Source organism: Ambystoma mexicanum, chromosome 3p (genome assembly GCF_040938575.1).
Source record: "Ambystoma mexicanum isolate Mex_15411 chromosome 3p, UKY_AmexF1_1, whole genome shotgun sequence".
Lineage (NCBI taxonomy): Eukaryota > Metazoa > Chordata > Amphibia > Caudata > Ambystomatidae > Ambystoma > Ambystoma mexicanum.
The window spans coordinates 664782781-664799270 of NC_090925.1; the positions used below are offsets into that span (position 1 = coordinate 664782781).

Genomic DNA, 16490 nt, shown 5'->3' on the forward strand with positions numbered 1-16490 from the left:
ACCGACATTTTCTTTGTCGTTCCCTCTTCAGGCCTTTGGACCGCCCACATGGTCTCTGTTCTTTCTCTTTTTTCCTCTTCTTCCATCCATTAATGGTGGTTTGTGTTTCAGGCCCTTTGGCCCCCTTCCCCTCCTCTAAGACCATCATTAATATTTTGGTCCAGGGCCTTCAAGCCAATCTCCTCCTCTTTGATAGATGTGTTGCACGCCTTATCAACTTCCTTTCCTCGCCTGCTATCCTTTCTTAGCCCTCTCTGGCTCCTCTGCTGCCTCCTTCCTATGCCACCTCTTTGACACCCACTGATCATTCACTGGCCACCTTGTTGCTTTCCTCCTCTGCCACCACTCTGGCTCTCTCTTCTCCATCTCTGACTACCCTGCCTTCTCTTGCTTCCTCTTCTGCCCATCCTCTTGCTCCTCCAACACTCTAGAATGGACTATTGCAACAGCCTCTTTCTAACTCTTACTGCCTCTACTCTTTGACCTTTTCAACTTATCCAGAACAGGACTGCAAGACTTGTCCTTGGCCTCAAGCACAGGGATTATATCTCTCGAGCTCTAAAATCTCTTCACTTGTCCACCGCAGCTGCAAGGATCAGGTTTAAGACCCTCTGCATTGTTCACAAGGCTTTCTGGGGCCTGGGACTGCACTATCTCTAACTTTCTCTTCCAAAACAGCTTCCTTCTCAAACTCTCGGCTCATCCAACTCTCTTAGGCTCAGACGCTTCTCCAAGTAGAGAGTTGAGGGCAGAGCTATCTCCTCGGCTGGGGCCTCCCTCTGGAAAAGCCTCCTTGCCTCTCTCAAACTTGAGCAAAACCACCTGTGGTTCTTGGAGCAACTCAAGACCTTCCTTTCCGCTTCCACTTTCTCTCTTTCTCTCCCCTGCTGATGCACCTGACTGCTCCATGCACTGGTCACTCTCTGAACTCTGGCCTGGTTGTCCTTGCACTGCCTTCAGTCTCTCCAGCACTTAAGGGTCTGTATCTGTAACCCTACAGTACCTTCTTGCTGCACTTGTTAGTTAATTTCACTTCCCTAATCCTCTCCCCCCTGCACTTTCACTATCTGATTGACACAAGCCCTAGTAAGATTGTTATTTTGTCCTCACATGTTTCCCCCTCCTTGTCTTGTTGCACCTAGAAACACTTCTGTACATGTCCGTTATAAATGCCACATCATATCATATCATATAAGGATACTGTGAAGGATCGCACATAGAGCATGGTTCTTTAAAATATGGAACTTTGATGCACTTTGAACCGTATATTAAGCAGATGAGTGACTATCTATTTAAAGCTTAATCCTGAGACATTCAAAACATATGAAATACCTTAAATGACTGTAAAAAAAGAGGGTGGCATTTTCAGTTGGTGTTTCAGTAATAGGAAAAGCCCTTGTGTAACTACTACACTTGTAAATCACCAAGTGCACATATGGTAGTGACTTCCTATCCAGAATACTGCTCATTAATTGTTATATGGAATCGGTTGGCAAAGCTATAGGGACTTCCAGTGCAGAATTATACTTTGGATTTTTAAGTGTTTTTTTTATTTTCGTCCTTTCATCTGCTTTATATTTCTTTAAATGTTTCAAACACACACAGAGGTGTTTGTATTAGTGAGGGTAGTGGTTGTGTTGCTGCTCTTAACTCAGCATTTCCCTTGCTCCATGACAGGATTTGTTCATCTAGGCCTTCCCTCTTCCATTGCTGTCACAAATGGAAATATAATTATGAACATCAAGAAGAGTGCATGGCATTTCATTCCACAGCATCTTTAGCATTGATGGAATGAGTCATGTTTAAATCAAATTGTTAAAACCTAGTTAAAGTATGTATCATATCTGAATCTGTCTTGAGAAATGGCAAAACGTATTGGAAAGAATTTGAGTCATGAGGACATGCCAAATGTACATTTTGCCATAATTTCCAAAACATGAATTTGAATATTCCCCAAAAATAAATGTGATTAAAAATGAATACTGTGAGATGCAATATAGATGTCCACCGGGGGTTATCTACAGGTGAACGTTCATGCAGGATTAGAAATCAAAACTATTTAGGTAATCGTAATCTAGTGTGGGAGCCCCTTCCTGAGAACCAACATGGGTCAGATACCCTGTTCTATGGAATTTCTTCCACTCAGGATGGTCTACAAATACGTTTTAGCTGAGCTGGGGTTGTAGACACTCCTGAGAGGAAAAAATTCCATACAACAGGGTATCAGGGGAAATGTGTATACAAGAGACATCTGAAGCTGGCTTACCACAATACAATGCACAATTAAAACCCCAGCTGGAGGATCACGGTGCTAATAGTTTTAACTTCATAGTCTGGGACAGGCTTCAGTAGTAATGGCCCTACATCATTGGTGTGTACCTTACATTGATTGGGCCTACAATATTTTGGGCTGGTCGACTGTTATCACAGTACCCACCCCAGGGACAATACTTAGGGCCTCATCACGACTTTGGCGGTAACCCTTAAATCCGGCGGTAGCGCTATTACTGCCGGATTTAAGGGTCCGCCAAATCAGGACTTCGGCGGATTTCGCCCCAGCTCTGAGCTGGGGGGAAATCCACCGAAAATGTGCGCTCATACCGCCGGCGGGAAATCCGCCGGCGGTATAAGGGCAAAATTTCCCCATTGAGCCCAGTGGGGAATGGGGCATTCCTGAATGGGCTCAATGGGGAATGGGGATTAACATTACCGCCAAACTCGTGATCCGGCGCTATTAGCGCCGGGGAGTTCGGCGGTAGGGCAGATAGTCGTGATGAGGCCCTTAATGCTACAGTGTATACCAGGAGACATTTAAACTTTGGGAAATCCCCTCTATATTTCTGCTAACCTTCCTAAACATATTTATGAACTTGACCTTTTTTGGAACAAAAAGCCTGTGTAAATTGCCTGCATCATGTCTACCATCCAGTTGAAGACTCCACTTATATAATCTTAAATAAGCCGAACCACATCATAATAAAGCCTGAGCCCGAGAGCATGAATTGTGGTTCCTGAGTTTCACATTTAATTTTCCCTGCCACTCTGAAAAATTTACAGTCTATAAAGCCATACTACAATGAACATTTATTACTTCATTGCTGAATTTATCAAGGGTGATTTTCAATCAATCATTACAACAGTACATATGATTGAAAGTCTGTTTTGCGCAGTGTGTTTTGGTGTTTGGTGCAGCAGGAGGCTTTCATTGGTCTCCCTTACATTGTTGGAGTCTCTCTTCCCTTTTGCCATGAGGCAGACCGTAAAAGCACACACACACCACTGCGGAGCACGCAGTATGTGCAGTGTGTTTTGGTGTTTGGTGCAGCCGGAGGCTTTCATTGGTCTCCCTTACTTTGATGGAGTCTCTCTTCCCTTTTGCAAGGAGGTGGACCTTAAGTACACACACCATTGCAGCGCGCGTGGTGTGCACAGTGTGTTTTGGTGTTTGGCACAGGAGAAGGCTTTCATTGGTCTCCCTTACTTTGTTCAAGTCTCTCTTCCCTTTTGCCGGGAGGTGGACCTTAAATACACACACCATCGCGGAGCGCGCGGTATGCGCAGTGTGTTTTGGTGTCTGAGTTGGCGGGTGTTCGGGGTTGGTTCGAATGAGCTTGCTATCAAGGGACGATCTGTCAGTCCCTGTAACATTTTGGGACCTAGAATTGCTTACTTGCCACTACTGCTTTGGACTATACTAATCTGGAAAGAGAGACACCAGACTTACATATACCTGTAATTGATTGTCTTTCTACTACAAAATGCCTTATTAGAAAAAGTGTATGCTTCTTGGTGAAGCAATCAGGATTGGGAAACGTACTCAGAGTTCTGTTAAATCTCTGAAAGGGCAAAGCCTTGCACCTCGGGGAAAAAATGGAAACTGGATAATGGCAATTGTCTATGCAGCCTAAAACAACTGGGTTATTACAAATTTAGACTGCACTGTTTGCCGACCCTAGATGTGGAAGGGCCTAAATTGGAGATCCCCACAGAGCTAAGACGCAGAAGACTGTTTTGAGGGGAATTTAAATTGCTGCAACAGTTGGTGATGTATTGACTCAAGGTATTGAAGGAGAGGATTGTAACTTTTTTCTGCCCTCATCAATTCCCCTACAAGTCTTATAGCATCTGACCTATGGCACAGACTTAAGACAACTGCCCACCTGTCACTCACTCTGGGTCTGGTAAAGTTTTTGATTACTATCTTAGCCAGACTGGATGAGGTGATGGTAGGAGCTCACCTAGAGGTAGAGGAACTGGTGGGTACCGAGTAGCACATTCTGAAAAAACTGTGCTATGCCCCCATTTTAGGAGAGGGAAGTATGAATTGGATGGTTGATCCTTTTACGTCTAGATACTAACATTGAAAGCATTGGTGTTTATTTTGTAATGAAAGGCTGTACGAAGTGTGCGATAATTTAGAATGATGATTTTCTTTTGCCTTTAAATTGTAAAAAAAAAATGAATAGCATTTTTGATATTATGTTGTCAATGTTTTGCATTTGAATATCATGTAAAAGTACCTTGTGTACTGAAAACATTTTTATTTTTAAAAAAAAGAAACGAAAAAGATATAGTATTCTTACGAGGATGCCTCTGCCAGCACTGCCACCAGTTCCAACTCTTACACCACCACCCTAAGGGTAACAAATAGAGGATATGTTTAAGATTAAATAAAGCCATGTACACACCACAACACCGTAACACAATTTATAAATGTGCAACATAGCACTGTCCATTTCCAAAAGGTTTCTTATTGTACAATGCACACTCTCAATAATCACACATCAGCTGTCTGCCTTTACTTTTACTTGTTAGTAGATGCCATGTATGGCATTCTTCAAAATGTGTTTACGGATTTTGGAGCTTCTTCCACTGCACTTGCTAGCACGGCGCATTGGCCACGTCTGTGCTGTACTGTTTTGTGTGCATGGATGTTTGGATCTACCTGACGGTACTCATTCAGGGCTATTGTCTGATGCCTCCTCTTACACCTTTAGTCGTGGGACATTATTTGTAGCACACAACATTGAGAGCCATTTAATAATGTGCAATTTGACAACGGGTCAGGAATTTGCTGTCATTGGATGACTTAACTTCCTCCCATGTATTTTCCAGTTTGGAGTTAACCATGTCCTTGTCTCATGGCTAGTATGTTGCACTGAGTATGGAGCAGATCAAATCAGTGATATTTCCCTATATGTTGGGTCACTCAATAATGAGAAAATCATTGACACAGTGTAAAATCCTTAGGTGGCATTCTAGATAGTCCATCAGCTAACAACACTGATATACTCTTTTGTTTGAGGGAGGTACCATTAAATGCTATATGTGGGGTCCACCTCTTTTTCAGTCAATTTTGTTACCAGTGAAAAGTGGAACAGAAAGAAACAATATACTTAGCCAGTGGTATTAGAGTGAGTTTGAATAAACATATTTGTGCTGGGTTTTCTTGGTCCTTTACTTTTTTCAGAAAGGTGATATTTTGGAGTGGCTTATGTTTGTCTTGTAAATAGATGTTCCTTGAAATCAAATACCTTGTGTATGGTTTACTTTTCCTAGCCCAGCATCCTCATTATGTACGTTTTAATATCTGATTGGTTCCCCTCCCGAAACCTTCTTCCAACCATAACATATGCAGAATGAGCAGATACAACTCTGTTTACCGTTATGTGTCAGCATAATGTATAAGTGAGCATTCACATAGTAGGGCTGGATCAGTCTGCTACACTCCTTTCAAATAGTTAATGTTATATGAGACCTTTGGTTGGTTGCCATCAGTCAGACTCTATTGTTCATGGAAGTAGTATGATTTACAGTGTTGGACTCAAACCTGAAATCCCTGGTGCTTTATGGATGTTGCAGGAATCCTAAAGTGATTAACTGGGTTGAATATGATTAATATTAAATCTTACTGAAGTAATAAATATGTTTTACTCAAATGTTAGCACCAGCTATGCCACTAATTTCCAGTGGGATGTAATGAGGACGTTGAGTAAATTTATGGTTTGGTCATACATGGATCACATTATAACAAATGCACAACTGACTATTATGCCAGCTTTTTGTGTATACTGATGACTCTCTGCCATATTGCCAACATGCATGAAGCTTGGATTTCCGGCATGTTCAGGTGTCAAATTTAAAAATATACAATGAGATGATTTTTGAGGTGAAACAATGCTTAAACAAACTGGTAACTATATAGTAGTTCTTGTTTTGCGTGATAGGAGAACATTGTCAGCACTATGAGAACATACAATGCTGCAGTGCCCTAGACCTTTGAGAGGAATTAACATACTCAACATCCAATATTGGAACACACATTTTAGGTGATGAGCCCTCAGTGCTGCTTTACACATGTTACCCTCTTACAAATATGCTTACAAGCCATTGATGTTAATTTTGACCATTTTCCTTGTCATTATTAACTGCAACACGTTGCAAGTAAATTTTATTTAATTTTTATGTAGTGCTCCCTGTTAAGATATATCAGAGCCTTGTAATTGGGTTGGGTAGGAAGGGAGTCGTTTGCAATATCCTGCATGGTGTGGAGTTTAAAATATATTAAAACATTCTCAGAAATTCAGGTATTTGAGACATATTTTCAGAATTTGCTATACACAGTTCCTGGAAATACATTTAAGAGCAGAGAGTTCAATACACAAGAATCTTAGAATTGTGATGTTATGTCCTCCCCTAAAAATTGGATTAGCCCAAACCTAGACATCGGGCCTCATTACGACTCAGGCGGTAAGGGTTTTACGGCGGCGTAAACAGCGCCGACCCTTACCGCCTGATTCCGAGGTCCCTTAGCGCCATGGAGGTTTTAACACCTGCTTTTAGCAGGTGTTAAAATCCATGGCGCCAAGGGACCTTGATGTTAATTACGCCACCGTAATTTACGGTGACGTAATTAACGCCTTCCCCACTCCCATTATGCCCTATGGGGCAAAATGGGAATGGGGAAGGGAAAATGGGAAAATGGGGATTTACCGCCCCGCCAAGGTTGGAATGGGGCGGTAAATCCGCCAACCACCATGGCGTAAACTTAGTTTATGCCATGGTGGTAAAGTCACGGCCCATGCGGTAACTTACCGCCTGGGTCGTAATGAGGCCAATCATCTGTTATGATAAGGCTACACTAGGAACTTGCTTTCTTGGTAGAACACTCGAATTATGATGTAGGAACCTTCCTCAGCACATGGGAGAATTGTGTCTTCCATTCTGGAGTCAAGGGGTGCAGGCTTTTTCCATCTCTAAAAGCTCCCATTCTATTCCAGCCTCCAGGTCTGTGCTCCAAGCTCATTTGACCCCATTGCCCTGTGATCCTGTGCCTTCTTTCAAACTATAACGCTTCCCATATTTTCCCTATCATTGCCTTTAACCCAAATACCTACACACTGCTGCCTCACATTTGGATTACACAGCCCAGCTGCTGGAAGCAATGAACATAGAAAAGGGACAATGTCATGTTTCTGCTTTACTGTGCAGACATTTTTGTTTGGAGATTTTTAGGGGAAATGTGTATGCAATAGACATCTGAAGCTGGCTTCCCACAATACAATGCACAATTAAAACCCAAGATGTAGGCTCAAGGTGCTAATAGCTTTAACTTCATAGTATGGGACAGGCTTCAGTAGTAATGGCCCTAAATCATTGGTGTGTCCCTTACATTCATTGGGCCTACACTGTTTTGGGATGGTGGGCTGTTATCAAAGTACCACCCCAGACCACATTACTTAATGCTACACTATCTACCAGGAGACATTTAAACTTTGTGAAATCCCTTCTATATTTCTGCTAACCTTCCTAAAGACATTTATGAACTGCACCTATTTTGGAGAAAAAAAACCTGTGTAAGTTGCTTGTCTACCATCCAATTGAAGACTCTACTTCTACAATCATAAGTCAGCAGAACCACATCAAAATAAAACCTGAGCCTGAGAGCATGAATTGTTGTTCCTCAGTTTCACATTTAATTTCCTCTCCCACTCTGAAATATTGACAGTCAATAAGGCCATACTTGAGTGCACATTCATCACTTCATAGCTGGATTTCGCATGGGTGATTTTCAATAAATCATTCAACCACAGTACATATGATTGAAAGCCAGTTGTGCTCAGTGTGTTTTGGTGTTTGGTGCAGCAGGAGGTTTTCATTGGTCTCCCTTACCCTGTTGGAGTGTCTCTTCCCTATTGCCTTGAGGCAGACAGTAAATACACACACCAAAGCAGAGCGTGCAGTGTGTTTTGGTATTTGGTGCAGCAGGAGGCTTTCATTGGTCTCCCTTACCTTGTTGGAGTTTCTCTTCCCTTTTCCCTGGAGACAAATCTTAAATACACACACCATTAAGGAACGCCTGGTGTGTGCAGTATGTTTTGTTGTTTGGTACAGCAGGAGTCTTTCATTGGTCTCCCTTACCTTGTTCGAATCTATCTTCCCGTTCGCCTGGAGGTGGACCTTAAATGCACAAACCATTGCGCATTGCGCAGTATGCACAGTGTATTTTGGTGTTTGCGTGAGCAGGGGTGCAGGGTTGGTTTGACAGAGCTTGCTATCAAGGGCCGGTCTCTCAGACCCTGTAACATTCTTGGACCTAGAATTGCCTACTAGCTACTACTGCTTCAGACTATACTAATCAGGAAAAAGATACACCAGACTTAAATATACCTGTATTTGATTGTCTTTCTGCTTCAAAATGCCTCCTTAGAAAAAGTGTAAGCTTCTTAGTGAAGCAATCAGGATTGGAAAATGTACTTGGAGCTCGGTAAAATCTCTGAATGGGAAAAAAAAGGCAAATTGAATAATGGCAATTGTCTATGCAGCCTAAAATTACTGGGTTATTAAAATTTAGACTGCACTGTTTGCTGACCCTAGATGTGGTGGGGCCTAAATTGGAGGTCCCCGAGAGCTAAGATGCAGCAGACTGTGCTGCGGGGAGTTTGAGTTGGTGCAACATTTGGTGTATTGACCCAAGGTATTGAAGGAGAGGATTGTACATTTTACTCCCTTCATAAATTACCCTACAGGTCTTATAACATCTGACCTATGGCACAGATTTAAGACAACTGGCCACCTGTCACTCACTCTGGGTCTGGTAAAGTTTTTGATTACTATATTCGCCAGACTGGATGAGGTGAAGGTAGGAGCTCACCTAGAGGTTAAGGAACTGATGGGTACTGGGTAGGACATTCTGAGAAAATGTGTGCTATGCCCCCATTTTAGGAGAGGGAAGTATGAATTGGATGGTTGAGGCGTTAACGTCTAGCAGCTAACATTGAAAGCATTGGTGTTTATTTTGTAGAGAAAGACTGTACTAATTGTGAGATTATTTAGAATGGTGTCTGTGCGCCTTTAAATTGTAACAGAAAATTAATAGCATTTTTGATATTACGTTGTCAATGTTTTGCATTTGAACATCATGTAAAAGTACCTTGTGTACTGAAAACATTTTGATTTTAAAAAAAAAAGAAAAAGATTTAGTATTCTTACGAGAATGCCTCCACCAGCACTGCCACCAGCTCCAACTCTTACACCACCGCCCTAAAGGAAACAAATAGAGGACAAGTTCAAGATTAAACAAAGCCATGCACACACCACAACACTGTAACACAATTTATAAACGTGCAACATAGCACTGTCCATTTCCAAAAGGTCTCTTATTGTACAATGCACTCTCAATAATCACACATCAGGTGTCTGGCTTGATTTTTACTTGTTAGTAGATGTCATTGATGGCATTCTTCAAAATGTGTTTCCGGATTTTGGAGTTTCTTCCACTGCACTTGTTAGCACGGCGCATTGGCCATGTCTGTGCTGTACTGTTTTGTGTGCATGGATGTTGGGATCTACCTGACGGTAGTCATTCAGGGCTATTGCCTGATGCCTCCTCCTACACCTTTAGTCGTATGATAGGGACATTATTTGGCCAGATACCAGTAGTCTTTGGGAAGTTGCTGCACATCATCAATATGCATGTGGTTGATTGTTTTTGCTTTGGAAGGGGCAAATGTAGGGCGGTCATAAAACTCTGGCTCCTGCATGTTCAGCCTACAGAAAGTAGACACTCTGCATGAAGTGCTGTGATCATGAGCAGCACACAACTTTGTGAGCCATTAATAATGCACAATTTGTCAACGGATCAGAATTCTGCTGTCATTGGATGTTTTAGCTTCCTCCCATGTATTTTCCAGTTTGGAGCTGACCATGTCCTTGCCTCATGACTAACATGGTTCACTGAGTATGGAGCAGATCAACTCATTGACATTGCCCTATTGGGTCACTCAATAATGAGAAAATCATTGAGACTGTGAAAAATCCTTAGGTGGCATCCTAGATAGTCGATACACTATTCACACTGATATTTTCTTTTGTTTGAGGGAGGTACTATTAAATCTCTCATGTGCGGTCCACCTCTTTTTCAGTCAGTTTTGTTAAATGAGAAAAGAGGAACAGAAAGAAACCAAATACTTAGCCAGTGGTATTAGAGTGAGTTTGAACAACAATATTTGCGCTGGGTTTTCTTGGTCCTTTACTTTGTTCAGGAAGGTGAGATTTTGGAGTGTCATACATTTGTCTTTTAAACAGATGCTTCTTGAAATCAAATACCTTGTGTATGTAGTACTTTTCCTAGCTCAGCGGCCTCATTATTGTGTCCCCTCCTGAAACCATCTTCCAACCATAACCTATGCAGAATGAGCAGATACAACTCTGTTTACTATAATGTGTCAGCATAATATATAAGTGAGCATTCACATAGTAGGATTGGATCAGTGTGCTACATTCCTTACAAATAGTTAATGTTATATGAGATCTTAGGTTGGTTGCCATCAGTCAGAATCTATTGCTCACAGAAGTAGTATGATTTACATTGTTAGTCCCAAAACTGAAATCTCTAGTAGCTTTATGCAATGTTGCAGGAATCCTGAAGTGATTATCTGTGTTGAATATGATTAATATTAAATCTCACTGAAATAAGAACTATGTTTTACCAAATTGTTAGCACCAGCTATGCCACCAATTCCCAGTGGGATGTAATGAGGAAGTTGTGTAAATGTATGGTTTGGTCATACATGGATCACATTATATCAAATGAACAACTGGCTAGTATGCCAGCTTTTTGTGTATATTGATGACTCTCTGCCATATTGCCAACATGCATGCAGCTTGGAATTCCAGCATGTTCAGGTGTCATCATTTAAAATATACAGTGAGATGATTCTTGAGCTGAAACAATGCTGAAACAAATTGGTAACTAAATAGTAATTCTGGATTTTGAGTGATAGGAGTACATTGTCACTACTATGACAACATACAATGCTGCAGTGCCCCAGACCTTTGAGAAGAATTTAAAACTCAACATCCAATATTGAACAAATATTTTAGTTGATGTGCCCTCAGTGCTGCTTTATGTATGTTACACTCTTAGCACAATGCTTACAAGCCATTGATGTCAATTTTGACCATTTCCCTTGCCATAATTAACTATGTTGTAAATTAATTTGATTTTATTTTTGTATAGTGCTCACTGTTAAGAAATATGAGAGCTGTGTAATTGGGTTGGGTAGGAACAGAGAGATTTGTAATATCCTGCAAGGTGTGGAGTTTAAAAGATATTAAAACGTTCCCAGGAATTCAGGAATTTGAGACATATTTTCAGAATTTGCGATACACAGTTCCTAGAAATATATTTAGCAGCAGAGATGGCAATACGCACAAATCATAGAATTGTATTGCTATGTCCTACTCCTAAAAATTGGATTAGCCCAAACCTAGACATCATCTGTTATGATAAGGCTACACTAAGAACTTGCTTTCTTGGTAGAGCACTCAAGTTATGATGTAGGAACCTTCCTCAGCACATGAGCGAGTTGTGTCAGCCCTTCTGGAGTCAAGAGGAACAGGCTATTTCCATCTGTATAAGCTCCCATTCTTTTCCATCCTCCAGGTCTGTGCTCCAGGCCCATAGTTTTCCTCTTTGCCCTGTGATCCCCTGCCTCTCCGCAACCTATAACGCTGCCCACCTTTTCCCTATCATTGGCTTTAACCCAAATATCTACACATTGCTGTCTCACATTCGGATTAGACAGCCCATCTGTTGGAAGCAATGAACATAGAATAGGGACAATGTCCCATTTCTGTTTTACTGAGCAGGCATTTTTGTTTGGAGATTTCTAGGGGAAATTTGTATGCAAGACACATCTGAAGCTGGCTTCCCACAATACAATGCACAATTAAGAATCCATATGTAGGCTCAAGGTGCTAATAGCTTTAACTTTATAGTCTGGGACAGGTTTCAGTAGTAATGGCCCTACATCATTGGTGTGTCCCTTACATTAATTGGGCCCACAATGTTTTCGGCTGGTAGGCTGTTATCACATCACCCACCCGGGACCACTTTACTTAATGTTACAGTATATACCAGGAGACATTTAAAGTTTTGTAAATCCCCTCTATATTTCTTCTAACCTTCCTAAACACATTCATGAACCTGACCTTTTATGGAGAAAAAAAAGCCTGTGTAAGTTGCCTGCATCAGGTCTACCATTCAATTGAAGACTCTACTTGTACTATCTTAAGTCAGCAGAACCACTTTAAAATAAAACCTGAGCCTGAAAGCATGAATTGTTGTTCCTCAGTTTCACATTTAATTTCCTCTCCCACTCTGATCAAAATAAAACCTGAACCTGAGAGCATGAATTGTTGTTCCTCAGTTTCACATTTAATTTCCTATCCCACTCTGGGGGATAATAAGACCATATTAGAGTGCACATTCATCACTTCATTGCTGGATTTATCAAGGGCGATTTTCATTAAAAATTCAACCACAGTCCATATGATTGAAAGCCAGCTATGCACAGTGTTTTTTTGCGTTTGGTGCAGCAGGAGGCTTTCATTTGCTTCCTTACCTTGTTGGAGTCTCTCTTCCCTTTTGCCTTGAGGCAGACCGTAAATACACACACCACTGTGGAGCACGCAGTGTGCGCAGTGTGTTATGGTGTTTGGTGCAGCAGGAGGCTTTCATAGGTCTCCCTTACCTTGTTCGAGTCTCTCTCTTCCCATTTACCTGGTGGTGGACCTCAAATACACACATCAATGTGGCAAGCGCGGTATGTGCAGTATGTTTTGGGGTTTGGGTGAGTAGGGGTGAAGGGTTGGGTCGACCGAGCTTGCTATCAAGGGCCGATCTCTCAGACCCTGTAACATTCCAGGACATAGAATTGCCTACTAGCCACTACTGCTTTGGACTATACTAATCTGGAAAAAGAGACATCAGATTTACACATATCTGTAATTGATTGTCTTTGTGCTTCAAAATGCCTTCTTAGAAAAAGTGTATGCTTCTTAGTGAAGCATCAGGATTGGGAAACATACGCAGATCTCTGTAACATCTCTGAACAGGCAAAGACATGAGCCTCGGGCAAAGAAAGGCAAATTGGATAATGGCAATTGTCTATGCAGCCTAACATAACAGGGTTATTAAAATTCAGACTGCACTATTTGCTGAGCCTAGATGTGGTGGGGCCTAAATTGGAGATCCCCGCAGAGCTAAGACTCAGCAGACTGTGATGAGGGGGATTTGAGTTGCTGCAACATTTGGTGAAGTATTGACCCAAGGTATTGAAGGAGAGAATTGGAACTTTTTCTCCCTTCATCAATTCTCCTACAGGTCTTATAGCATCTGACCTATGGCACAAACTTAAGACAACTGGCCACATGTCACTCACTCTGGGTCTGGTAAAGTTTTTGATTACTATCATCGTCAGACTGGATGAGGTGATGGTAGGAGCTCACCTAGCAGTAGAGGAACTGATAGGTACCTGGTAGGACATTATGAAAGAAACTGTGCTATGCCCCATTTTAGGAGAAGGAAGTATTAATTGGATGGTTGAGGCATTAACGTCTAGATGCTAACATTGAAAGCACTGGTGTTTATTTTGTAGAGAAAGGCTGTACTAATTTTGCAATAATTTAGAATGATGATTTCCTTGCGCCTTTAAATTGTAACAAAAAATATATTGCATTTTTGATATTACATTGTCAATGTTTTGTATTTGAATATTTTGTAAAAGTACCTTCTGTATTGAAAACATTTTTATTAAAGAAAAAGAAAATAACAAGATATAGGATTCTTACGAGAATGCCTCCGTCAGCACTGCCACCAGCTCCACCTCTGACACCACCGCCCTAAAGGAAACAAATAGAGGATAAGTTCAAGATTAAATAAAGCCATGTACACAACACAACAATGTAACACAATATATAAACATGCAACATAGCACTGTCCATTTCCAAAAGGTATTTTATTGTACACTCTCAATAATCACACATCAGCAGTCTGGCTTTACTTGTACTTGTTAGTAGGTGTCATTGATGGCATTCTTCAAAATGTGTTTATGGATTTTGGAGCTTCTTCCCCTGCACCTGTTAGCACAGCTAAAATTGGCCATGTCTTTGCTGTTTTGTGTGCTTGGATGTTGGGATCTACCTGACGGTTGTCATTCAGGCCTATTGTCTGATGCCTCCTCCTACGCCTTTAGTCGTATGATAAGGACATTATTCGGCCAGATACCAGTAGTCTTTGGGAAATTGCTGCACATCATCAATATGCATGTGGTTGATTGTTTTTGCTTTGGAAGGGGCAAATGTAGGGGGGTCACAAAACTCTGGCTCCTGCATGTTCAGCCTATAGAAAGTAGCCACGCTGCATGAAGTGCTGAGATTATGAGCAGCACACAACTTTGTGAGCCCTTTAATAATGCACAGTTTGTCAACGGGTCAGAATTCTGCTGTCATTAGATGCCTTAGCTCCCTCCCATGTATTTTCTAGTTTGGAGTTGACCATGTCCTTGCCTCATGGCTAGTATGGTGCACTGATTATGGAGCAGATCAACTCAGTGATATTGCCCTACATGTTGGTTCACTCAATAATGAGAAAATCATGACACAGTGGAAAATCCTTAGATGGCATTCTAGAAAGTCTAACCACTATACCTAACCACACTGATATTCTCTTTTGTTTGCGGGAGGTACTATTAAATGTCTCATGTGGGGTCCACCTCTTTTTCAGTCAATTGTGTTACCATAGTAAAGAGGAACAGAAAGAAAGCAGATACTTAGCCAGTGGTATTAGAGTGAGTTTGAAAAAAATATTTTTGTGCTGGGTTTTCTTGGTTCTTCCTTTAAAGTGATTAGATGTCAATAATATTCAACATTAAACAAACATTGAATAAGTGAGTAAACAGTTTGTTCCACGTACTATTCCACCACAAGCTTTGCCACCAACACCCTACAGAAGACAATATGCATGTATTTCAATTTCGGTGTTCATCAAGACTAAATAAAAACTTTGAAAAGATAACTAAATGTACGGGTCTCTCATTGGATCTCTCCCACATTGTTTTACAACCCACAAATGCCTCCGGGGAAGATACTTCATAGACTTTTAGGTTATGTTTTAAAAGATGGCAATCATTTATAGTGTTTTACCATTTTTCTTCATAAATCAACTTTGTGTTTCTCTGGCACATAAGCTAAAGAACATACACCACACACATCTCAGATGCTTATTCCTTTATATTTTATATGTGTTCAATATTTTTGTCAGTACACCTTCCTAAGGCTACCTGTCTCACATTTGGGTGTGAGTATACTATAAGAAAATGAGGGGCACAGCATTCCCATTATTATTATTATTATTATTATTATTATTCCATGAGCTGAGTGTGTGTGTGTGTGTGTGTGTGTGCGTCCCATCTGCGATTGTACAAAATATAAGCTTATGTATTTAAATGTAATGGTTGTCATGTTTTGTAATAATGCCCAAAAGAATGTATTCAACTTATGTTCACCAAATCTCTACCAATGATCTATTGATTCAAAAAGAAACATTTCTATTTTGATGGTCCATTTAGTATGCTAACAATTAAGAGAAGTTTAAACTTATCCTCTCAGATTTTAAATGCAAGCAGCTGCCTCCAGACCGGTATGTGATTGGCATATAACTCATTTGTTATACAAACTGTAATTATATACATTTATTGTCACATTTAAGGGTATACATGAAATGTGGATGACTGTTGCAAAATGCACTCTAGAAGGCACTCAATGTGTAATTATCGATTGCCCTTTTCCAAATTGTTGAGTGCTCTTTTTTATTATAGATGCTACCCCATGATTGCTTCAATATAGCTGAATGCACACACACTCGTTTTTCCATTCATGCCTTCTTGAGGGGATTTACCTAATTTGAAATAGGTAATGTACAATGCAATTAGGGGGCAGAGGTTTTGAGTGATCAAGGATTGTAATAGAATTAAGATCCCAAAAATGTAAGCCATATTTCTGTGTATGTGTGTGTGGGGGGTTCACTACCCTCGCTGGGAAAATACAATACACAAACACTTACACAATGAACACCCGGAAACTGCTTATCTGAACACTCATTAAATAATCCAATGTACCCAGCACTTCCAATAACAAAGGCAAAT

At 40.9% G+C, this 16490-nt stretch overlaps 1 protein-coding gene across 1 annotated transcript in view; it reads right to left on the bottom strand.

Annotated features, from left to right (window-relative positions):
• LOC138579940 (uncharacterized) overlaps positions 1-16490 on the bottom strand; it is a 256110-nt gene that overhangs the window by 103743 nt on the left and 135877 nt on the right. The window contains exons 24-26 of the mRNA XM_069650158.1: positions 14137-14187; positions 9493-9543; positions 4584-4634 (exon numbers count right to left, since the gene is read on the bottom strand). Coding sequence (XP_069506259.1) covers positions 4584-4634; positions 9493-9543; positions 14137-14187 — 153 coding nt within the window. The remainder of the gene's footprint in view (positions 1-4583; positions 4635-9492; positions 9544-14136; positions 14188-16490) is intronic.